Source organism: Cyprinus carpio, chromosome B3 (genome assembly GCF_018340385.1).
Source record: "Cyprinus carpio isolate SPL01 chromosome B3, ASM1834038v1, whole genome shotgun sequence".
Taxonomy (NCBI): Eukaryota; Metazoa; Chordata; class Actinopteri; order Cypriniformes; family Cyprinidae; genus Cyprinus; species Cyprinus carpio.
Window position 1 is genome coordinate 33,464,733 of NC_056599.1, and position 26,577 is coordinate 33,491,309.

General features: G+C 37.2%; 1 protein-coding gene across 6 annotated transcripts; it reads left to right on the forward strand.

Annotated features, from left to right (window-relative positions):
- Positions 1 to 349: 349 nt before the first annotated feature.
- LOC109102569 (matrix-remodeling-associated protein 7-like) lies at positions 350 to 26,154 on the forward strand. 6 transcript variants are annotated; one of them, XR_006154256.1, is made up of 7 exons: positions 351 to 1,041; positions 2,892 to 3,041; positions 14,507 to 14,786; positions 16,220 to 16,316; positions 19,812 to 19,879; positions 23,129 to 23,269; positions 24,238 to 24,269. XR_006154256.1 is itself a non-coding variant. In XM_042720878.1 (6 exons), exons 1-5 carry the CDS (start codon positions 754 to 756, stop codon positions 19,843 to 19,845), a joined length of 849 nt encoding a protein of 282 aa, XP_042576812.1. In that variant the 5' UTR covers positions 351 to 753; the 3' UTR covers positions 19,846 to 19,879; positions 25,474 to 26,154. The 6 variants fall into 6 exon arrangements, 4 of the variants coding, with proteins under 4 accessions (XP_042576811.1, XP_042576812.1, XP_042576813.1 ...); XR_006154257.1 differs by having other exon boundaries at positions 23,134 to 23,269; XM_042720878.1 differs by lacking the exons at positions 23,129 to 23,269; positions 24,238 to 24,269 and adding an exon at positions 25,474 to 26,154.
- The last annotated feature ends 423 nt before the right edge of the window (positions 26,155 to 26,577 follow it).

The following is a 26,577-nucleotide window of genomic DNA, read 5'->3' on the forward strand; positions in this document are numbered from 1 at the left end:
ATAAGAAAAAACGTTTTTAAGTCATGCATCAGAAAGTTAAAGTTAGTTTTAGAGAGAATGCGAAATATATTTTATTTGGTTTTAGGTAGCAATTTATATTTAAAATGTTTCTATAGTCTATAAGCATTATTATGCCATTATAATAAAATATGTTCTTTTTCAAAACGTACAAAAAAAAAAAAAAGAAACCTTCTGCGCGTGTCAGTGTTGCTCCTTTAATAAGGTGGGCTGTCCTGTAGGGAGTGACGCTGCTCTGAAAGTCATTGGTTGTGTCTCAAAACCTAATAATAACCTGCCTAACTAGCATTTATGGGTATCAGCAAAGCAGCGGTTTTAGAATCCTCAGTAGTTGCGTTTGGAACGTACGTTTGAAGCCCGTTTATTTTATCTATTATTCATGCACTGGAGCTATTCATAATGTAGCTGTCTTGTTTATTAAACAATATCATTCTGTTGAAATATGGTATGACTGGTTAAAAAAAACAAAAAAACATTTTATTTATTGTAAGCGTTCAGAACGCTGGATCGCTCGTTTTTTGGAACTCAGAGGTGCGTCCCTGAATTGCTGTCTATGTAGGCAGCTAACTAGGATTTAAGACACAGCCATTTCAGAAAGCGTCTCTGGCACATGGGCTTTATGAGATCGCTCGCTCGCTCAGAAGCATTCTAACGGGACTAATCCTCGTCTTACAGGCGTCAGCTCGTGCATGCCACAGTAACCATCAACAACAACAGCAGCAGCAGCAGGCAATCATGACTATAGACGCGTCCGTTATTTTGTCCGCACTTTTCTTTACGATTATTGCCATTATAGTCGCATCAGCGTTCCTGGCGAAGAAACCTGCGCAAAAGAAAGAACAGAAACAGAAACAGCATGAGGAGAAATCAGAGCGGGTTACTGAGTATCACCAGCCCATAACAGAACAACCAGCTCCAGCTCCAGCACAGGAGGTGATTATTGAAAAGAAAAGGGAACAACCCGTTCCTGTCGCTCCTGTCGCAGAAGCTGAAGTCATCCCCGCGCAACAAACTCCTGTACAGGTGAGATGCGTCCTGGCCATCCCTGGCGTTCCCTCTACACTGTTTTTGACTATGTGTATGTGCGCATCACACTGGCGTCTTCGGCCTCGCGTCATGAGTGCAGCGTCAAGTTTCTCCAATCCAGATCCGTTCAGTTCCTTTTTCTCAAGCGTTTATCGAGTCGTTCCTTGATATTTTTTCAGTTGTTGATGTCCAAGTGGTGTCCCAGCTGAAAAAAAAAAAAAAAAAAAAACAATAGACACCATTACAATTTGTTAATGGTTTTATTGGTTTTAATGGGACTTGTGTTGGTTTTAATGGAAACAGGTTTTAATGGAGTCTGTGGGTTTACTGGTCGCCTTCTATATTGGTGGCTTGTTAAAACCACTAAATCCTAATGGAGTATGTCCCAAAACACACTACAGAAAACCATTTTTAATGGTTTTAATAGTTAAAAGTTGATGGTTTTGGTGGCTTGTTAAAACCATTTTTTGTCAGAAGTGGGCATAACCATGTTTTAAAAGGGCAGATAAAAAACGTTTTTTTTTTTTTTCAGAAGGGTTCTCCTGTGTCCATAAGCGTTCTTGCATGTTGTAAAAAGGGCAGATGTACGCCAAAAACGTGATTTAGCACTTGAGCGCTTGCAGGGGGTTTAATGTCACGGCTGATTGCCAAACGGTTTCCAGGAATACAAGACAGTCTCAAGAGTTTTCATTACTGTTATGAGATTGTATGTTAATTTGCTAGTATATTTTCAATTCTTGTTTGGAAAACCCCCCCTACACAACTGAAGATCTTTTCAAAACACTGTGGAGACGGCCATCTTGGAGTAGAGTACAGAATGTTTCTTTGCTCAGCCTTTTTCAAACATCATCCTAGTGAGAGTTCAGCAGCATTTTTGACCTTTCAGATGAGAACGCGTTTGGTCTTGTCTTAGAATGTGCTCACCACAGCAGAACCCAGAGCTTTGGACGTGACAAACTCCAGGGTCCTTCTATATATGGCTTTAAACTTATATCCACTATATTTAAAAGTGTATATTGTATAGCATGTTGCTGTTGAGAGCTCAAGGATCTTGAGCACAGGTGTGTGTGACACTAGTGAGCACATGATCTTAAATGAATCCTCCTGAGGAACTGACATTTACAAACAACGGAGGTGCTACAAGGAGCTTCAGAGTTCCAGTCTTACAAAAACTGACAGAACACACCATTATTGTGACACCATTATTTCTCTCTCCGGTGGACTACTTGATGATCTTCAATACGTTTTAAGTTTAATACAATAACCAATTTTACAAGATCACTTTCTGATTAAAGTCCATATTCTGGTTATGGCTTTATTTTGGAAAGCAAACTTTCACATAATCCACAGATACATGTTCTCCTTGCTCCAATAATGTATTTTATCAGTAACTTGACTTCCCCTACTTTTTTGTTTCTAATATCACCCACATTCACCTTTTGTTTAGCCATGCGTATGTCTAAATTAATGTTTGCTTATGGCCCCAGAATTCTGGCAAGTGACAGAATTTTAAAAACTGTAATATTTGCTTTATCTGGTTTTGGCTCATTCATACATTTACATAACCAGAATATGACCAAATTCTGATTGATATCGGAATATTCTTGTATCAGAAAAATCTCTTTACTTTCACTTTACAGTTTATTTTAATACTACTAATAATAATTATAACTATTATTATTAATTATCTATTCATTTCATAATATGGAACTATGTTTTGTTATTGTTTTTTTTTTCATTTCTATTTCATTTTATGAACTTGTATTACACATAAAATTAGGTTTTCTTATTTTATCACACTGTGTATCCTTGCTTTTTCCTGAGCTTCATTCTCTTTGCTCAAAGAGGCAGTGGTAAAGGCTGAGGAGGAGATCGCTGTTGAGCCAAAAAAGGAAGAGTCTGCTGCAGTCGCGCCTGTAATTGAGGAAGTTGGTTTAGTAGAGGAACAGCCTGCAGTTGAACCTGAGATCGTCCCCCTTCAAGAAACACCTGTCCGGGTAAGATCCGTGATATGATGTACTTGAGTGTAAAGGTGAAATTTATATGTATTTTACATAAATTCTTTTGTTTTGTGTTTTTTTTCTTCTATTTTTGTTTTCGTTACATTAGGATGTTCTGTGTTACGTTTTCTGTTATTATTATTTTTATATTTATTGGATAATTTTAGAGTCATGATGGCTTTGAGTGGCTTGATGGGGTTTTGTAGAACTCAGTTCCTCAATGGTGTGCCCCCCCTTTGAAGAGAACCTATTTTTAAGAGTGTCAATTCCTTTCGATAGCTGTGAAGTTCCACACACGGGAAATATTAGAACTGGCGTCACACCTTCTTCTTCAATCCCTGTCCATTCAGTACTGCAGGAGGCCCTCTGCTATCCATTACACAGTGTTATGTAACATTGCTTTTTCTGCCTCCACTGGCCTGACTAAATAACCATGAGAGTCTGATAATTTTTCTTATATACCGCAAGTCAGTGTTTTGTTTTTGTCTAATCTATTGTAGGAATTCTTAGTAGTTGCTTGGTGTATTGTGTTCTTTGTTGCTGATTATTCTGGCTGAGAACCACCCGCAAAGATGACGGGGTGTTTTTTTTTTGCGAACAATTACGGTTCTTTACATTTTAGGGGCAGAAAAGTAGACCAGCATGGGGAATAAATCAACTCAAATAATGGTAAGGCAGTCACAGTGAATGGTTTGATTCCACTGCATGGCGTATTTATCAGTGAATGTCTTCCATGCAGAAGCTTGGAATATATTGATTAGTGGTGGGAGAAAAGCTCGATGCATCGATGCATCGCGATTCGTTATCTAACGATCCAGAATCGATTCTCAAAAATTCTGAATCGATTCTGTGTTCAATTCAAATGCGAGCGCTGTCAAGACTCAAAAAAGACGTTGATGGATGACCGTTCATATGCTGGTGAATTAGCTTCGTTAAATAAATGGACAAACTACGACCTGCACCATCTCATTTAAAATCGGATGTGTGGCAACATTTTGGATTTTCTGAAGACACCGAAGGTGTCAAGCCATACTGTGTGCAAAGTCTGTAGCGCCAAATTCAAATATTTCGGCAACACGACTAACATGAAGACATATTACGCGTGTTCCACTCAGAGCTGGAGAAACAGCATTCTCTTCCCATCACGAACACTCCCGGTTACATTCAAAGGACCCTGGATCAAGTAGCAAAGCTTCCACCGAATTCTGAAAAGGCAAACGAATTACCCGATCAGTGGCGGGTTTTTATTGCCAAAGATCTGCGCCCGTACTCCGTTGTGGGAAACCAAGGATTTCGCACGTGTTACAGGTACTTGAGCCACGATACACTTTGCCCTCGCGTCGTATTTAGTGAGACCGGCTGTCCCCGCACTCTACAGTGAGTGTAAAGATCACATCTTAGAATTCCCTAAGTAATACGGACAGAGTGGCAATAACATGCGATGCATGGACTCAATTACAACAGAATCGTATGTCACTATTACGGCACACTACATTACAGATGAGTGGAAGCTTGCAGCTTGTGTTCTGCAAACGCGTGCTATGAGCGAAAGTCACAAATGTAATAAATTAACTAAGAATCGTTTTGGGAATCGGATCGTTCCTCCCAGAATCGGAATCGGATCGAATCGTTAAGTGCCTTAAGATTCCCACCTCTAATATTGATGGGATATTACTCATTTATTGAGGCTATAAAGCATATTTACATAACCTGGTTCTTGGTTCCTGCTGAGTTTTATTTTAGCTCTAATCAAACACACCAGGCCATAAATTTGGAATGTACCCCAAGAGCTTGATGGAGACCCAATTTGCATACTTTTACTGCACATTAAAAGTAAATACTTGATGTAAAATAAGTACTTTGAAATGGATGAGCACCACTGGCACTGGATGTAGTAATATTTAAAGCACTATATATTATGCACAGATTGGGACTAAGGCCTTAGATTAACTGATTCGGATATGTTTGGTTAACTCTGCAGGAAAGAAGATCTCAAGGGGCAAGGTTGAGATTTATGTGTTTGATTGGTTTCTAGGGAAGAAATAAACCTTGGACTGTGTTTGTTACTCATGGGGCAGTTCTCCAATAGATGTGTGACTTTGGATGAGAGCTGGAAGATGGATCATCTCCAGCAGACTACTTAACTGTAATGTATGATTATAAATGTGTAATTATAGATTTAAATGACATACTTTTAATAGAAATGACATGAAAGTGTATTTTAGTTCACTATAAATGCTTGTCAGTACATTCAACAGCAACTTTAAATGTATTTCAAAGACAACAGAAGTTATGAAATAAATGAAGTTGCATATAATAACTATATTTTCATTTAATTACAAATTACATGCATTAGTTCACGTTTAAGTATATTATTTTAGAGTAGGGTGGATTCAGGTAAATTGGGACTATTTTTGCCAGTGAGAGGAAAAGGAAAAAACGTCCCAATCTATATCCTAAAGTGTACTAATTTTCACAAAGGGCACCATATTATATATATATATATATAATATATATATCTATATATAATATTATATATATATATATATATATATATATATATATATATATAGATAGTATATATATATACAGTATATCATCAATTTTGGATAAACTCCCCTTTAACCAACATGTAAAAACACAGCAAGCTGTGTTTGGTCACTTTTAATGTCAGCCAGACAGTGTCTTCCTTGTCAAAATTGACTATTTATGTACACAATAACCTGTTAATTGTACCAGACTTTGTTGATAGTCAAAAGTTTGTTTCTCATTTAATTGTTTCTCTTGTTTTATTTGGACATTTGTTACATTTGGAAGTAAAATGGTTTGAGAATGCCATTTCATGTTGACTTTAAACCCCGTAACCCCCGTGGTCCCCATGATATTTGGCTCTTTGACCTTTAGACATGTTGACATGGTATGATTCCTTCTTTGGCACTTTTAGACCTCCCTCTGTCTCCCTAAAGACATGAGATAATATCTAGAAAGAAGGGCTTGAATTTCACCATTATTTGCGCTGAGCCTTATGGATCGACTGCAGGTTTAGAGAGTGTTAAAGGGATACTCCACCCCAAAATGAAAATTTTGTCATTAATCATTTATATGACTTATATGAGATATTTTGGATGAAAACCGGGAGGCCTGTGACTGTCCCATAGACTGCCAAATAAATAACAGTGTCAAGGTCCAGAAAAGGTATGAAAGTCGTCACCAGAATGCTCCATCTGTCTTCAGACGTGCAATCTGGGTTATATGACGTGACGAGAACACTTTTTGTAAGCGAAGAAAACAAAAATAATGACTTTATTCAACAATTCCTTTGTCAACAGTCTCCTCTGTGTCTCCCATATCCACTGGATGCTGTGTGTGCTCTTCTGTGTCATCCGCGCCACAAGGACGCGCTGTTTCTACATGTATTTAGCTTTGATTTGAAAGAAAACAGCGCATCCTTGTGGCGGATGGCACAGAAGAGCATACGCAGCATACAGTGATATGGAGAGACACAGAGGAGACCATTGACAAAGCAATTATTGAATAAAGTCGTAATTTTTTTTTTTCTTCGCTTACAAAAAAGTTTTCCCGTCGCTTCATAAAACCCAGATTGCACGTCTGATGGCAGATGGAGTATTCTGACGATGACTTTCATACCTTTTATGGACCTTGACACTGTTATTTACTTGGCAGTCTATGGGACAGTCACAGGCCTCCCGGTTTTCATCTAAAATATCTTAAATTGTGGTAAACCAATGCCACAGAGTGTGCAGTGTGTTCTAGTCTCTGGACCAGTTAAAGAAATTAAAAAGGAATTTGTCTTAAAATGACAATAACTTTGAATACAACGGAACGGTATCCAAAGTGAAGCGTAGCCTATGACCTCAATCACACTTGCTTTAGGGGCTAGTAAATTGCGTCAATTTTCGGTTTATCTTTCGTCCCAGTTCCTGTTCGGTCTCTTTCTTCCACCATTCCAACTCCCAGCTCCTCATGTTTCCTTTGTTTGGAGTGTGTTTTAACTTCCTTACATGGCAATGTGTATTCAGAGGGAAAACCTCAAAGAGGAAAGCTGCACCAATCTGCTCTGAGGTGCCACCAACAAGAATATAACACCAGCAATAAAATAATATAAAAAATGTCTTTCAAACATAACATGTGAATGAGTGGCTGAACTGCAGGGTTAATTTAAAACCGAAAACGTCAGCGTTGAATATGCGGACCATGAGCGTCTGAAACAGGGCGAGCGCTCAAGAACATTCCGCAGCACTTTGTTTCTGTCTCCACGCCAGTCAGGCTCCTAACAGCAGTCTGCTGTGGAATCCGTCCGTCTGCCTGCTGATTGGTCAGGCCTTCCTCTGACTTTGCTGGTTTGGAATTTTGGCCTGTTACTGTTAACTTCCTTTTTCAGTGATCTGTGCAAACATGGGCATGATTGATTTCCTCTAGAATACTAATTTCAGTTAAACTCACAACCTAAGACTGTGACCGGTTGTATTGAAACATCAATGTTTTATATCCTCAATGAACAGTATACATGAACATTTTCTTGAAGAATGAAGGGCATTTTTAAGGTTTTATTAGCACACGTTTTAAATTTTTATTATTATTTTTTTTCATTGGCAATTTAGTTTGAGGTGTACAGTCTAGAGTAGGCATTGAGTGTTATATTTGGCTCTATTCACATTCAATAAGTTTCCATATAACCTTCCAAGTGAGAGGAAGCAAAATCTAAAGCTAAAAGTGGTCAATTCCAGTTCAAAATTTGTTCCAAATCAATGAGCTGCCTTCCTAAATAGTTTTTTTTTTTTCCTTCATTTCAAAGAGAACCAAATAGATAAGTGATAGTAGATACAAAACTTTTGGAATCTCTGAATCAACTGAACCAACTGTTCTGCAAAAATGATTCAGTTTTGAAGCACTTAAAATACCACACACTGGCCGATGCTGGGTAAATACAATATGAAATCAACCCAAACATGAATAAACGGACGGAGTGGGCCGTCGCCATCTTGGCCGCGCGTCACTCCTGGGTAATCGGAAATGGGCAAAAAGGCGGGAGCTGGTTGCTGAAGCCACGCCCACCTAGTGTGATGGCAGTGTCAGCAATGGCAATCCACCTGTCAATCAAGTGACCACGCCCCTTAATTATGCAGAACTTTAAGGCTTAATATAATGTAAACGGATGAGTTATAAAAAATTCACCCTCCTCACAGTTGTCATGAAGGGCAAAATTAACTATATAACTATATATATATAGACCAAAATAATTTTTTGAACCAGGCTGTAAACATGTTTTTTTTCTGCTGTAAAGTTGGGCATTTTAACATATGGGATTGACTCCCTTTTGCAGCCAGCCTCTAGTGGCCAATTAACAAATTACAGTTTAAATCACGTCCTTGAGTCACGAGAGAGAGCGGGAAGTTGCCACTTGGTTCAAGGCTACTTTTTGCCCAGACGCAGGGAATGTGAGGCTACAATGCAGTCGCTTTTGTCGTTGCTAGTTCTTTGATGTTGGTTTGGTGTCACAGCCTTTCGAAGGCAGTAGACATTAAGATTTAGAAACACATCTACAGTCACAAGCCCTTTCAGTCACAAGTGGTGATGTCTCTTAACTAAACAATAGTGCAGTATAGATATGCTAGTAGGTAGACACTGACTGTGCATGACGACTTTGGCCTTATGACACAATGGCCTTTTTGTAAGAATTTAAAGCAGAGCTGAAGGGTTTGTGCTGAATCCATTCAGTGTAAAAGCTTTCTGTAAATGAATGAAACAATGAGAGCTTATTCCAGTCAAAATGCCTTGGCCCACTCCCTCAAATAAGATGTCAAACCATTCAAAATTATTATAATAGGCCTACTTCTTTATTTTCTTACTGGAAATCTGGAAATAAGGAAGTGAGGAACATGTAAATAAGGTCTTTACATGAATAACTGATATTTACAGGGGACAAAATATATATTTTTGAAAAGTATCCTGCACATCAAATCAAAGAAGGCACAATTTATGTTGCTGTGTCTGTCAGAACTATACATTTAATATATTTTTAATAGTTTACTTAAAAAGTTTACTATATATATGCGACTCCAGGGACAAGTAAAAAGCATAAAGCTTCTGTAAATCCTCTTAGGATCTGTTTGTCTTAGGTGATATGTCAAATTTTGCATCACATGTATCCTCACCCTGACCTTCATACATGGTGGCATCAAATATAGATTTCCCATCATCCACTGAGAGAGGATCTTAGATGACAGTTAAGCCTGAGATGGCATCATATGCCGCCGGACATCCTCACAGGTTGTCCATGCTCTCTAAGAGCATCAGGGGCTAATGGACTGTTGGCAGTCATCACCACAAGGAAGAATCCGTCTCAAGCTGCCCTAATTCCCTCACCGCCTTTGATGTGTTTATGTCTGGGGACAGAGAGCTGCGTGACATTAGGTGATGTTTTTGGATTAAAAAAACATTGAAATGTTGATTTCATGTAGTCAAATAAATAATTCTAGCTTTAATTGTGTTATAAAATGGCACAATTGTGAAACCTAATTCTGATATCTATAGTGTCAGAATTTATGCTCTGAATTACAACATAATAGTTTCCCTTCATCTATAAAAGAAAAACAACAATAGCAAAAGTGAAAAATAGTTTATTGCAATATGCACTATATTGAGAAAAGTACTGTCCATCAATAGTGTGTCAATTGTAAGTTGTATTGGAAAGTGGAAGTGTTTCAGAACATCAGCAACTCAATCCACTAAAGACCATTTAAAGCAATGGTCTCAAATTCAGTTCCTGGAGGGCCACAGCTCTGCACGGATCACTATAAACTTCCAAGCAGTTGTGATTTGGAGCTGGTTGGAGCTAAACTGTACAGAGCCGTGGCCCTCCAGGAATTGAGTTTGAGACCAATGATGTAAAGTCCATAGCTGAAGAGTTACAAACTTCCACTGAAATTAATATCAGCGCAAAACTGTGCAGCAAGAGCATCATGAAATGGGTTTCTGTGGCCGAGCAGCTGCTTACAAGCCTCACATCACCAAATGTAATGCCAAGCATCGGATAGAATGATGTAAAGTAGGGCTGCGCGATTAATCAAAATTAAATCGCAATCGTGGCTAGGCAAAAGCTGCGATTGTCATGCATATCTTTCAATAAAGCACAGTTTTGTGATCAGTAGTTAGTCTCCATCTGAAGAATGGAACAACAAATATGCCCCACAGAAGAAAGGTAATGCACATCGTTCCAGGAAACAGAAGATAGAACTGCTTTCCTTGATTCAGCGTGACTAATAAACAGGACTACGACAATATATGGTTTATCTGAGTTCTTCTTCTTATAAATTTCATTATAATAAAGTATATTTATAATGCAATGCTAAGTGAGTTTGAAATAAAAACATGTTATTAAATGTGGTGTTTTGTGGGACAAGAGGTTCATACATGCGTCTCATGTTTGGAAAGATGTTTGACGCATGTTGCTTTTTCAAATGCATGTTATAAACCTCAAACTCACTGGGTAAAGGCTTGATGGTTTACAGAAGCGGGCTCAGATGGAGCAGAATTTACTACACAGAGCTGTAGTTCATTGACAAGCTACGCAAACTGCTTTCATAAGTGCAGAACAATTTTGTCGATTTCATAATCGTGCGATTAAATCGGTCTGCGATTATGAACGCGGTTTTGCGTAGTTTGTGAGTGAACTACTGCTTCATTGTTAGTTTCCAGCCTACTGATCACAGAACTGTGCTTCACTAAAAGATACACTTGACAGTCGCATTCGATTAATCGTGCAGTCCAATGTAAAGCAACTCGTCACTGGACTCTGTAGCAGTAGAAACCTGTTGTGTGACGAATCACACTTCTCTGTTTGCCAGTCTAAAGAGTGAGTCTGGAGAACGTTACCTGCCTGGCTGCATTGTGCTAACTGTAAAGATTGGTTGAGGAGGGATGATGATAAGGAGCTGTATTTCAGGGGTTGGGCTCAACCCTCTACTTCCAGTGAAGGGAAATCTTACTGCTTTAGCATATCAAGACATTTTGGACAATGCTACTGTATGCTTCCAACTTAGAGGGAACAGTTTGTGGAAGACCCTGGCCTTTTCTATTCCAGCACGATTGTGGCCCAGTGCACAAAGCAAGGTCCATAAAGACATGGTTTGATGAATTTGGTGTGGAAGAACTCGACTGTCCCACACAAAGCCCTGACCTCAACCACATCAAACACCTTTGGGGTGAACTGGAATGGAGCCAGGCCTTCTCGTCCAACATCAGTGACTGACCTCACAAATGCTCTACTGAATGAATGGGCAAAATTTCCCACCGAAACACTCCAAAATTTTGTGGAAAGCCACAGAAGATGTTTTAGCTGCAAAGGAGGACCAGTGTATTTAGGGAAACCAATGTGTTGTCATGAGGGTTACAAAGGGGTGAAAAACTTCCAGAAACTTTTCTGAAAAGTTTCCGCCTTTGCAACCCTAGTTTTCATTAAAGTCACTATACTGTAGTTACTAATGTGGTTCAGGTTGAATTAATCAATGTGGTACTTCTGGTCAAAAGAGAGTCCTCACTTCTGAACACAAGATCCAGGGGGCGTTGCTGGATCCAGATCCAACTCTTCCAAACTTACATATACCTAAACCTACCCTTCTCCACCCCCTGATCCCTAAACCCAACCCATCTCCACCCCTAAACCTACCCATCTCCACCCCCTAAGAAGTGGATCCAACCATGCCCCCTGGATCTTGTGTTCTGCAGTGAGGGGCTACTGGGTCAAAACGCAACGAAGATGCTTCTTGCTTTAGAGAAGATTTATTCCCATTAGCATATGCAAACATGGGTGTTTAAGGGTTTTTTTTTTTTTTTAGATGCTTTTGAATGTGTTTGTTTGTGTGGTTTTTTTTTATGAATACTCTCATGCACTCCACACTCTAGGGATTCATACCAACAAATGATGATTCTTATGACGCACTTTCCAGCACATTCTAGCATACTCTGTATTTCCTCAAGGGGGCAGTAACAGTTCGCAGTCATTGAATAGTCCAACACTTAGCAAGAAAAACCATACTAATATAACTCTATTACCTAAGAGTGTCTGAATACATAGCCCTTTGCAACAGTCACTGTTGGTGCAATGGTCAGTTGTCCCAATACTTTTGTCCATATAGTGTACATTGCAGTGCCTCGAAGACTCTCATTCTGATTGCTTGTTTAAACTGAAGTCTGAGTTAAATTGTTTATTGTGGTAAAGCATGGTAAAAACTTAAAACTGGAATGTTCCTTTTAATTTGCCAAGTTTCTACATTGCTTGTCTAATGAACAATATAATATGGTGGAAGAATTTTTTTTATAGGTATTATTATTGTCTTTTTCTATGGCCAAAAAAATCACTAATGCCCAGGCTTTGATGGATTATAGTTCTATTGTCTCACTGTAAGCAACACTAAAAATGTGTGTATATATGTAAGTACCACTGATGAAGTTCAGTTATTGACCTTTTTGCATTTGATTCAACTCTGGAATTCAGTAGCAGAAACTCTTTCAGCAGTTTGTCATTGGGATTTAAGGGTTACTTCATAGTCACTCTCATACACATGAATTGTGTGTTTGTGTGAGATGGAATGCACCATCTGCTGGTGGTCAGTGGATGCCAGCATTCTTGAAGCGATAAAGTTTGGTTTCAGAGAAGGAATAGAGTTGCTATTCTGGTAGCAGCTGTCTTGACACGTGGATAATAAAATGCACAAAAATGCTCTGGACCCAAGCCATATCTCCAGTCTTAGAAACTGCTTAGAAATGGTGGTTTTCTGTTAGTATTGCTGTCATTGTTATTGTCATTCTCTTTCACCAGCTTGTTGTTGGCATTCTGTGTCACCTAATCTAATAATGGAACAAATCTACAGTTAATCCTAAATTTAACCTCTCTGGATAACCTTAATCCCTACAGACTCCAATTCAATCCAGTCTCCACCTTGCTCTTGTATGGTTTAAGGTGGGGCTGCAGTACGATTGAGGCCATGTCCGGAGTATGATAGTATGAGGAATTAGTATTGGTTTCAAATTCAAATCTATTCTGCTGATTTCCACCCTGTAAAAAGTGAGGCTGCATATTTGGTCTGGCTACCAAAAGGATTAATGAACTGATATTTCCAGCACTCACATGGATTGTATCTGAAATCTATGACGTTGATCTCTTTGCCCACTAGCCTCAATCCCTAACCACCATGAATGGTCAGGAAGTCACTTGGCGGTTGGAAGGCTTGTGCACCTGTTTTTTCGCAGGCTTCATGTTAGCGGTTAAGTTAAGAGCCTTCATGGCCGGCAGAAGCAGTGAAGTGGGTTTGGATGAGGGTAAGTCAGAAGAAGCAGAAGCTTTGTCCTCTTGCCATGGACAGGTGTGTGTTTAGGCAGAAGAGGAAGGACGACAGACTGCAGATGACAGCTGTCACGCAGGCACATGGGGAATGAAGCTCTGCAGAATGTGCTGCTGGCTGCTGAGATGAATGTTTGAATTTAGTGGTTCATTGTGTATGAATGGGATTTTCAGTTTGGTTCCTTTTGAGCTTTGTTTGGTTTTTGTTTGGGGTTTTGTTCTGGGCATTGGTTTGTTTTAGGTTTTTATTTTGGTCCTGTTTGTTCTGGATTTTGTTTTGTTTTGTTTTAGGTTTTGTTTTGTGTTGTGTTCTGGGTTTTGCTTTTTCCTGGGATTTGTTTTTAGTTTTGTTCAGGGTTTGGGCTTTTGTTTTGGGTTTTGTTCTGGGCCTTGAATTATTCTGGGTTTTGTTTTGGGGTTTGTTTTGTTCTGGGTTTTTGGGTTTGTTCTACCCATTGGGTTGTTCTGGATTTTGATTTTTGTTCTATATTTTTATTTTGTTTTTCATTCTGGGCCTTGGATTGTTCTGGGGTTTGTCCTGGGATTTGTTTCGGGTTTTGTTCAGGGTTTGAGTTTGTTCTGGGTTTTGGGGTTGGTTCTTGGTTTGTTCTCAATTTTGATTGGTATTGTTTTAGGTTTGTTTTGTGTTGTGTTCTGGTATTTGTTTTGTCCTGGGTTTTGTTTTGGGCTGTTCTGGATTTTATACTGGGTTTTGTTTTGTTATAGGTTTTTTGTTCTGGGTTTTGTTTTTGTCCTGGGTTTTGTTTTGTTCTGGATTTGATTTTTTTTTTTTTCTGGGTTTTGTTGTGTTTAAATATTATTTATGATGTCCGACATTATAAACATACGTTTTTCTACATAAAGAAATCCAAGCATTATCTTGTCATAAAAAAAAAACTTAATCTGAATACAAATAAGTAATGAATAAACATTGGATAAATTCAAGATAATTGTCACCCCCTCCCCCCTCCAACCCCAGCCACCTCAATGTCCTTATTAACCTGAATTCAACACACCTTATATTTACAGCATTATCAGCTGCATTTAAATTAGCTTAAATGACTGTTTTTCTTTGTCTCCGCCTTCGTTTTCTCTACAGGCAGCTCCAGAGCCTGTACACAAAGAAGTCACAGCACCTGCACCTGTGGAAGAGCCCGTCCCTGTGCTAGAGCCTGAGCAAGTACCCGCCTCGTCACCAGAACCAGTAGAAGAACCAGTGAAGGAGTCTGTCCCAGAACCAGAACCACAGCCTGAACCAGCATCTGAACCCACCCCAGAACCAGTTTCTGTTCCAACCTCTGAACCAGCGCCTGCATCCATCACAGAGCCAGCGTCCGCACCAGCAGCCGAATCTCTTTCAGACATCCTAGAGAATAATGGTAGGGATGCATCAGCACTCCGCAGGAAGTTTAAAAGTGTGTAGTACTATTTTTGGGTACAGTCCTGCCATTGCAAGTACAAGTAACCCTGTGAAGAATGCTGGGTAACATTTTGTTTCACTTTGTGTCCTTGTTACGCATGTTAAATATACTTACTATAGTAGTAATAGTAAATTAGTAAACCAGTAATTAGCAATAGTAAATGGTAAACCAATCCCTAATCCAAAAAGCTCTAGTAAGTATGTGTAGTTAATTTATATTACTCAGCACTTAAATGTATAATTACATTATAGTTACATTATTGGTGGGTTTCAAAAGTAAAAATTATAACAAAAATGAAAATAGTAGTATTAATATAATATGTAAAATGAAAAAAAAAAAATGGAATTATGAGCCATTAGAAAAAGAAAAAAAATCACATTCTGGCGGGTAATACATTTATATTTATACTTTTCTCATGCACTGAGGTAGTTTGTTTGGATCCTGGCTTGCTTCAATTTTTATTTTCTTCTGGTTCATATCTGCCTGTGGCTCTCTGAGGTGCAGGTTTCATTATGCTCCATATGAGCGAGTGTTTTGAGAGCAGGGCTGTGAGTGCTTGCGAAGATAAACACTCATAGGACGACCCACTCAAGCACACTGGAGCTTTGTGCTCTGCGGCTGTAAACTGATGCCAATGTGTAACTGGGTCCCGGTCACACACTTCCTTTGTCCTCCCAGCGGTACACTGGCCTCTAGGTTACAGGTTCTGCTGTGTTTACATCCAGACATCAGTTGGTGTGCTCAGATATAACCCTCACTTGCAAAAGACCAGTGACATGTCAGTTAATGAATTATAACGGCAAAAGAGCTAGTTTCAGCAGCAGGTGCCACAGATATTAAGTGTGTGTGAAATAGGTTTCAGCCGCCAACAGCATGTGCAGAACAGCCTTTATCCTTGATTTAATATAAAGACTTCCTAGCTGCCGGTGCCAATGACTTGACAGGCCTGCAAGTGGATTAGACCTGGTAGGATGATAATCTGGGTTAGGAACAGGGCGCAGTGTCACAGAAGATTTTCTGCCCTTCCTGTGTTGCTGTCTGATCCGTCAGTACAATACAGACACCTTCATACTGATCGAACGCCTGCTTTTTGTATCCAGATCAAGTGAGGTCCTCTATAGCTCACTTAGACAGGAGACAGAAGTTTTTGCCCGACATTTAAAGTGATTCTAATATTTTTTTATTATGATTTGTTTATTTTTATTTTTTTTGCTGTTATCAGTTTTGGTGACATTTTTGTGGAAACTGTCAAACACTTTTTTTTAAAGGATTCTTTGAACAAAAATAAGAAAACAGCATTTATTTGAAACCAAAATCTTTTTATAGCAGTGTAAAGTCCACTTAATCACTTTTCATCAGGTAAATGTTAAATCTGATACCGTGTCTTTCAGATGTAGCAGCTGCTTTACTGATGGATGAGGTCGAGACCCCCGCAGTCGTGCCCGGTAATAAGAGGATGACCAAGGAGGAGATGGAAGAGGAGCAGAGGTCAGTATTTTCCTTCTCCTTCAATCCATCCACTGAAGCAATAGCATCTCTGAAATAAACACAGCAGTGGAATCTACATTTCACAGTTTTGTATTTCATATAAATCTAGAAATGCTTGAATTGAACAGCATTTCAAGCAGGTGAAGTGTGTATTTGATCTTTTTGAAGCCTCCCCTCTGAAGTATGCAGAACAATGCTTTTTAGTGACTCAGCGTTGCTAAAGTTTTTGATGGGGAATTGCTTAGTTACATAAAAAGTTGTCTGTGGTGTATGCTGTAGTTTGGGGAATGTCCAGTATATTTGTTGTCAGAGGAAAATTCTAGTTATTCCTCCTCATAACTTTGGGCCATTTGTAGCCTTTTGATGGTGTGATGCACATCCAACCTCTACAGAATTCAGTGTTGGCTGTGGGTGTTTGGATAAGGAGGGTGAGATGAGCACAACAGCACTGTTGTATGTTGTAGGGTGTGCTCGCGGGGGCTCAAGGTTTGACTGGAGGTTCAGGCACACTTTGCTGGGGGTGGGTGTGGTTTGTTTGCTAGATAAAATGTGTAGATTGAGCAGTGGGGGATAGGTTACACTTTATTTGTATAGCCCACTTTAAAAATTCAACTGACTATGGGGGCATTTACATGACAGCTGTGTTTTTCCAACTAAAAAACGTTTTTGAAAACTTCTGTTATCGTCTAAACTACAAAAACGCAAATCTGTGAAAACTGTGATGTCATGCGTATTACATATTCAGTCTATAGGAAAGCATATGTGCGCAGACGCGTAGTGTTTCTTTACAAAGGCACATCACAACTACTGGCCTGACAAGAATAATACAGCGTTTTTAGTCATTTTACAAAGATCCGTGTGAATGGGGAAGGTTTTGATAACATTGTTGTCTGTATGCAAAACTTTTAAAAAATGCAAAGGGAAAACTTTTGTTGTCGTGTAAACATCATGTTACTTTGTAACTACATTACTACATTACTTTGTCAACCAACTCTCATTATAGTATTAGTAGACTAGAATAGACGTTAGAGTAAAATAGTTTAATATTTATAAATAGATATGTACTTTATAGTCGGTATGAACATCAAAATAAAATGTTAGCAGATATTAAGCAGACAGACTACTAATACTCTAAAGAGATTAAGAGCTCAAGAGAAGACTGTTTTTTTTTCTTCTGAATTTCATTCATTCCTTTTATCGAAATGACTCAAACATAAATCTAAATAAACCATTTAAATCCATAAATAAAATAATGTCAACATTGGTTAGTCATTTCTCATACACTATTCCAGGGTTTGCTTGAGTCCACAAGCTTAAAAAAAAACCCTTTACTTAAGATTTGTTTTTTTTGAAAATCACGTGTAACCTGGTTTCATCCTTTACTGTACACTAAAATTTAAAACCTTGGGAGGGGGGGGGGGTATTAATTTTTGTGGGGGGTATATTAAAAATATTTGTATTGATTTAAATAAACAAAATTTGACAGTAAAGACACTTAAATTGATACAAAAGATTTCTATTCCAAATAAATTATTTTCAACTTTCCATTTATCAAAGAATCCTGACAAAAAGTGTCATAGTTTGCACAAAAATAATAATCAGCTCAACTGTTTTCAATGATAATATTAAAAGGATAGTTCACCTAAAAATGAAAATTCTATCATTCATTACTCACCCTCATGTCGTTCCAAACCCATTCATCTTCAGAACACAAATTAAGATATTTTTGATGAAATCCGAGAGCTCTGTGAACCTCCATAGACAGCAACACAACTATCACAATCACAGTGTGACATTGCTGCAGCCTGGAATTGAACTGCTGGTTTCGTCTGGTCAGAGGAGAACTGGCCCTCTGACTGAGCCTGGTTTCTCCCAAGATTTTTTCTCCATTCTGTCACTGATGGAGTTTTGGTTCCTTGCCGCTGTCGCCTCTGGCTTGCTTAGTTGGGGACACTTCTTTTACAGCGATATCGTTGACTTGATTGCAAATGATTGCACAGATACTATTTAAACTGAACTGAGCTGATAAAATCATTGAATTCAATGATGAACTGCCTTTAACTGTCATTTTGCATTATTGACACACTGTTTCCCTAATTAATGTTGTTTAGTTGCTTTGACACAATCTGTTGTGTTTAAAGCGCTATATAAATAAAGGTGACTTGACTTGACTTGTCAATCAAGTCTCAGAAAGGTAGTAAGAGCATCGTTAAAATAGTCCATGTGACATCAGTGGATAAACCGTAATTTTACAAAGCTACGAGAATACTTTTTGTGCAAAAAGTAAACAAAAATAACGACTTTATTCAAAAAATTGTCTCCTCCGTGTCACCCTGGTGCCATTTTGGAGAGTACAATGACGTATGCACATGCATTGATGTGAATGTAAACAAGGTGCAGCGCATGCATATTATATCAGCAGCATCACGCGCTTACGTTGTTTGTTCAGATCAAAGCGCACCATGCGTCATGATACTCTCCAAAATGGCGCAGTAGTGTGATGCGGAGAAGACAAATTTTTAAAATTTATTTATTTGTTATTGTTAAAGTTGTTATTTTTGTTTTCTTTGCGCACAAAAAGAATTCTCGTAGATTTGTAAAATTACGGTTGAACCACTAATGTAACATGGACTACTTTAACAATGTCTTTACTACCTTTCTGAGCCTTGATTGTGGTAGGACCCTTGCTGTCTATGAAGTTTCACAGAGCTCTCGGACTTCATCAAATATCTCAATTTGTGTTCTGAAGATGAACGGATTTGGAACGACATGAGGGTGAGTAAATAATGACAGATTTTTTTTTATTTTTGGGTAAACTATCCCTTTAATGTTTCTTAAGCAGCAAATCAGAATATTAGAAAGATTTCTGGATCCATGCATTTCAATATTTTAAATTATATTCAGCTTTTTTAAATTGTAATAATATTTCACAATATTCCTGTTATTTTTTTATTTTTTGATGAATTTAACGCAACCTTGGTTAATGTAAGAGACTTTCAAAAACTGACCTCAAACTTTTGAACGGCAGTGTATTTTTCTGCATTTGTCATTTTTCCCTGTGGAGTGTTAGTGCGTTTACATGTGCAACAAAAAATTATAAAAAACAAATAAACGCATAAATTGAAATAAAAACTGAAAAAACTTTTTGTAATACATGCCTGACAACAAATTATAGTATAGCAAGTTTTACTCCATTTTTGAAGTTAAAAAAAGGCATTTACATGAAAACCAAAATAATGGTCAGATACATGGCTGCTGTTTATGAAAGCAGAATTTAAGGCATCATAGGTGGATTCTCAACAAGAACGGAGTACACGGTCTGCTTCATCATAACTGTGCATGTAAATTCAGTCAGTGATTTGAGATGATTTCTACAGTTCCCATTTGCAGAAGTCACTGTGTGTAGCTATAGATTAGCAAGTTGACTCAATAGTCAGAACCCTACAGTAATGGTCTGTACATAATGTCCTCTGCTCCTGCCCTTTATCTTTGCAGGATAGAGTTCACAAATGACTTTACAGCTCTTTAACAACACCAGGCAGTATGCCTGTGTCAGACCACTGGTAAGGTATTATTTACTTCAGTTTGACCCCGACACCCCCCACAGTCTCACCCCTCGGCCTCCCCCATCATCACCATGTGCTGACACACAGGGTGTAACGTGGATATCTTCCCTTCCACTCACTTCCCTTATTCAGCGAAAATTCTTGTCCCAACATGCTGAGTTACAGTAACAGTTCACCCAGAAATAAAATTCTGTCATGTACTCACCATTGTTTCAAACCCATCTGAACTGTAATGTGTTTATTTTTAAGACGCAATTTATTAATTTATTGATTTAAGTCATTATGTATTTATTTATTTTTGTAATGTAACTTAATTATTTTTTAAATCACAATTTATTTACTTATTGTAAAGTCAATAATTATTTAGTCACTCTTTATAGTCACTTTGTTTTATTTATTAGACAATATTTATGTATTTATTTATTATTTTTTTATAGTTTTTTTTTTGTTTGTTTTTTTTTTAACAGTTAAGTCACTATTTTTTTTTGTATCTTATTTATTTTTTTATTTGTATTTATTTATTTTTTTTTTTTTTTTGTAGTTGTTGATTTTCTTTATTTAAAAATTCACTATTTATAGTCAGAATTTATTTATTTGTAAAGTTACTATTTATTTTTTTTTTTTTTTATTTGTATATTTTTTTTTTGTTTTTTTTTTTTTTTATTTTTTAGCTTAGCTGTATAAATGACTATCCACGTGCCTTATGTGGAAAAGAGAAGCTTGTACATTCTACCAAACATCTGTTTTTGTGTCAAATGTGACGTGAGAGTGTGTATATTTTTGTTATAAGTTTATTTTTGGGTGATATGCATGATTATTTGTGTTATAAATGTGTTTCATAGTGTTTTAGATCACTGTGTCTTCTGCACATTATGGGTTAAATATCATGGACCAGTGGACAGTCCAGTAGTCTCAACTTAAACTCTTGATCTCCTTATTATGGGTTGTGTAAAGCCGAGTGGCCACATGTGTTCTGCATCTGTCTAAAAGGCCCCAGAGCTCAAGGGATTCATTATTGTGACACATTGCAGAAGAAAACTAGGGAAAAGCTCACAAATACAGGTCACTGAACACATATAAAGGAGTGTGTGTGTGCTATGTGCATTCCAAAGCATTACAGGTTTATTATATAGAATATTATTAATATAGCCATTCTGATGTATAATTACATTTGCAAGTCAGAAGACTTTCGATGGAGAACACATGATGCTGCTTTTAATACTAAGCAAAGTAATATGAAAATAATGGAGAGCTTTTATTTTATATAACTATATTAAAGGAATGCATTAATAATCATGCATTTGGACATCTAAGCCAATTAAAAAATGTCTGAATGTCACTGTTGAATTACTAGTGCAAGTGTCTGTTTATTAGTATTGTGACAGTTTATGGCTGTAAAATGTTAGCTTATGTTGATTGTCAATGAAGAAATGTGAAAAGAATGAAGTGAAGGAGAAAAACAAATGCTCCCATGGTATTTGACCATATGTTTTTTGTTTTTAATCAAGATGCAATGACTTTCAGACATTTTTTGGATGTGGTTTGTTGTCCAAATACTTTTTGCTTTACTTTGCATTTACATCCATTTAAAAAAAAAAAAAAAAATTGTAAAATGATACTGTCAGTTAAATGTCATGCAGTGAATTGTACGTATCAGGGTGAGACAAAATTCATATTTTAAGAATTGATCACTTTTAGTTATTGAGTGAATCTGTTGAATTAGACACACTCTGCACAGGACACAAACTGGAAATGCAACATTTCTGCATAAAACACAATTGATAATTTGACTTTTTATGCCTATTTATTCCCTGATATGTACAATATAATACGAGTTAATTTGCAGTTATGCATTTGGCAGATACTTCTATCTAAAAAGACTTGAATGCACTTCATTCAAAGTAAACATTTTATCAGGCTATGCTTTCCCTCGGAATCGGACCAACAATCTTGGCGTTGCTTGCGCCACACTCTACTGTCTGAGCTACAGGAAAGATCCTCTGAGCACAATACTGTCAAAACTATAAACATCCATCAAAACTTTAATTTGCCAAACAGTATCACCGAAATGTTACTGAAGTTAAATTATAGTGAAGTAGCATTAAATATCATTGGGAGGATACCTCCAGTCATGTTTTCTGCTTTAAGACTTCCTGTATGCCTCTTTGTGTCATTGCTGTGCTCTGCATTGGAAACAAAGAGTAGTCCATATAAAGGGGGCAAACATCAATATGATTGATGACTGACCTTTTGACCTCATAATAATATCCAGATGTGACCTCTGACCTCAATAATATCCAGATGTGACCTCTGACCACATAATAATATCCAGATGTGACCTCTGACCACATGATAATATCCAGATGTGACCTCTGACCTCAATAATATCCAGATGTGACCTATGACCTCACAATAATATCCAAATGTGACCTCTGACTTCATAATAATGTCCAGATGTGGATATCGGCATACTTGTAATTCCGACGTCGACCTGTGACCTCCGGGAGAGAAATATTATGTTTGTAAAATTCCTACCAGTGACAAGCCATAAATGAAGTCCTGAGGAATGTTTTTGAACTTTTAATGCATGTTTTGAAACCCCCACATCCAGGGGCCCCATCTGTGGTCCACATCTCTCTCTATGAAGTCCTGAGGAATGTTTTTGTATTTTTTATGTATGTTTTTCTCGGATGTGAGAAAAAGAAGGATGTAATGATGAACAATATCAGAATAAGTAAAAGAATAGGCCTAAACCATTTTAAGACACCAAAGCATATCACAATGCACACACGCACACACACGTTTGCTTAGCTATCTAAATGGGGACACTTCACAGGCTCCTATTGTTTTTTTTTAATCTATAGATAATTATATTTATGTTTGCCCCCTATATTGACTACTGCAAAGGTTTTAGCACATTCCAAAAATATTAAATGATAAAAATATGGTTCCAAGACAATTAGATCATATAATAGTATTTCATGACTATTTTTCCACCCTCTCTCTGATCCTTTGAAATAAAGTATGCATCATTGATGTGTAAATGTGGACAGTCATGTGTTGATGCACATGCAGTCCATTTGGTTTTCTATTGTACACCATGCTCCTTTATCTCAAAAGATCAAAGAAAATGAAATCCGCATGATGTAATTAGATGTGGATGATGTTTGATTGTAATTTTTATTTATTTGTAAGTAGTGAGTGATTCTGATTATTTGATTGCATTTGTAAGAATGTGTTTGGTAGGGCAGTTTACTAACATGACTACAAGCATCTTTCCTGAATGTTTCCATGACTGATGAGCTTCGGTTTAAGTGTTGCATGACTAACACACTCTGCCAAGCCTTAACAAGTAACGGCAAAACAGCAGAGCTGCTAATGCTAACGGTGAGTGACATGCTCCTTCATCTGTTCCACTAATCAATATATTCTTCTTGCAGTTAATAATTAAAAATGCTTAATTTACTCGCCCCCAATCGGTCTAAGAAGTAGATGAGTTTGTTTCTTCATCAGAACAGATTTGGAAAATTGTATCATTACATCACTTGCTCACCAATAGCTCCTCTGCAGTGAATGGGTGCCGTCAGAATGAGAGTCCAGACAGCTGATAAAAGCATCACAATGGTCCACAAGTAATCCTCCAATGAAAAAGTCGTCTCATCTGAATGAAGAGAGAAATATGCACAAATCAAGCAACATTTACAAGCAAAGACAGTTCAGTGTTGTTATGGATTATGGAGTGAGATTTTGGCCAGAAGCGTCAATTTAAAGTTAAAATCCCTTATTGATGGATTTGTTTCTTACAAACACACAGCTTTTCGCTTCACAAGACAAATTGTGTGGATTACTTGTGGATTATTGTGATGTTTTAATCAGCTGTTTGGACTCTCATTCTGACGGCACCCATTCACTGCAGAGGATCCAGTGGTGAGCAAGTGATGTAGTGCTCAATTTCTCCAAATCTGTTTTAAAACATGATTTATTTGCTTCTGTATATTTATATTAGAACCCATATCTTTAAAGGCCATTTTCTTAAAAAAGAGAAACTAAAAAAAAAAAAAAAAAAATCTCCTGCAATGGTCCAGAAATTTCCGCTTCAGCATCACTTAAACCGGACATAACAGTTGTATTTCCGTCTATATTCTGAAGGTTTTTACAGATGGATTTGTTCATATATCATTCACTTGATTATATATTTAACATTTAAAAACAATATATATATAAACATAGAATTTCAGAAAACTTGTTATACAAAACAACTGTCTTATGTAGTGTGATAATTTACCTGGTGAAAGTAAAGTGAAAGTGATTTTTGTGGCTTTATGATACTGAATAATCTTGTTTTTATTTTTCAGAGATGCTGAGTAAGCAGAAGTCAGAGCGTGTGGAAAAAAAAAGCTCCCTATAATGAACCTTGAGGACCTTCGAGGAATGACTTTGTGCTTTTATTCTTTTTTTTTTTTCTTCTGTTTGTTTTTTGCTGTTTGTTTTTCTTCTTGAGGATAAATTCTAAAGAACATAAGATTATCCTTTTTTTTACACTTAGGCACAACTATATACATCTATGCCCCTTAGACTATGAAAATCCCATTAAAACACTGTGATGTTATAGTTTACGTACAGTTAATTTAGTGTACGATTCGTAAACTCTTTTGCAAAGGAAAGGGAGGGAACCTCTTTCTTAGATTTGAATATGAAATTCAGAAAATTGGGATTTCTCATGACATGAAATAATCTTGTGCCTCTGAGCATCATGTGTTCTTGAGTCAGCCAATCAGCATTCAGTCTCACATCCTGCCCACCCTGCTCTTCTGAAATACCACTGCACCCTCTCGTGGACTTGCACTGCAGATGAAATGTAGAAACCATGTGGATTTTTGTTGTTGTTTTTGGATGTTATGTTAAAAAATGAGGTGAATCTCATCAAATACAAAGAGGGACATTTCATTACAGAATCAGAAGATAATGCATAAGAACTTATCATTTGCATAAAGAAAAATAAAAACAATTTTAATACTATTATGATTTGTTTGCATTCTAAAAAAGTAACATTTTACTGTAATAAATACGGTGATACATTTAATTATTGGTAATACAACAAATGCTACCACGTGTACATGCTTTTTTTTCTGCACTATTGTAAAGAGAATATAATTTTGATTTTGCAGTGGAATTCGACTTTGATAGGGTTTTGTGAGATTCACCCTAATGGCTTTTGTAATATTAATAAAGAGCCGGATTTGATGAATGACCGTTGTGGCTTTATTTCTTCTGATACACCATACTTAACACAAAGAAACAGACGTATCATTTTCAACTCAATTTCCTTCAGTTAAATGGGCATGAATAAAAAATTTGTCATTTATGTTTCTTCATGTTGTTCCAACCCTGGATGAGTTTATTTTTATTTTTTTTATCTGTTAAACCCAAAAGAAGATATTTTGCAAAATTTTCCCAAACAGTTGCTGGCTTTGGGTGGTAGCCATAGTATTTTTAATACTACAGAAGTTTGGGATGAACTATCCCTTTAAGTACTTTTTGAACTGAAGCCTTGGTGATTTGTCTTTTATGCTGTTGTGTTTGTGTTGTAGGGTACAGCAGGAGCAGCTGGCTGCCATCTTCAAACTGCTCCGAGAGAATCAGGACACGTTTGGAGAGATGACAGAGGGAGAAGTGGAGGAACAACTCAAACTTTACTCACTTTAGTCTGACCACACACACACACACCGTTATATTTAGGACAGAACATGGGCTTCTCACACTGCACTTGACCCCAGTTAACATCTGTAGCACTGTTTAAATTTACTATACTGTACCTACTGTCACAGACACTCCAGCGCTCTATAAAGTAATTGTTGGATTAAGGGTTGAGCAGGATTTAATGCTTGTAATTTGGAAAGAGGTTCACGTTCAACCCTAAAATGTTAGTGTGAAAAGCTCAGCTTGATCTCTGCATGATCACTGTGTGAAACTACAGATACTGCAGTGTCCTCATGACCATATCAGCTGAACTTTTTACTGTTTTCTAGTTTTTTAGTGCGTGAATGGGAAATGTAAATAGTAAGTGTTCTTGCATTTCTTTTGGTGTTGATATGGATTAATGTTTCATAAACTAATTCTAATCTACTATATAGAATTCACATTGCAAATTCAAAATATTTTACTGCTGCAATTTCTATGTAGCCGAGATTGTTGTTAGCCTAGTCTTCTTGTTTGTTTCTGTCTACTTGAAGAAAAAATATATATTAAAATAGGATTTGTATTTCCTGTTACATTTTCTTCTGTTTTTGAAACTGACACTCTACTGACATAAACGCATTAAATACCACAAACTTTTTTCATATATGCGGTTCGAGAGAGAGAGAGTTTCTCACTTAGACCGAAACAGGCTCAGACAAAGACCAGGTTAAATGTGGAACAGATGAGACATTTCAGGAGGTGATTACTTTGTTTCAGACAGTGTTGTGAAATTGTTCATTAACGATGTGCTAAATTTTTACATTGTTAAAGAAAATGTGTGAAACTAGGCTAAATGCAGACAATGGATTTTTGTTTGCTTGTTTTTTTTAAAAGAGAAGAGAAAACTGCATATGGTTAAGAAAAGTTTCACATTCAGAGGAGGCAGTGAGAACCTTAAACCTTTAAAGTTAGTGGTGCCAGAAAGGCATGCAGGAAAAAAATATGTATGTATATAT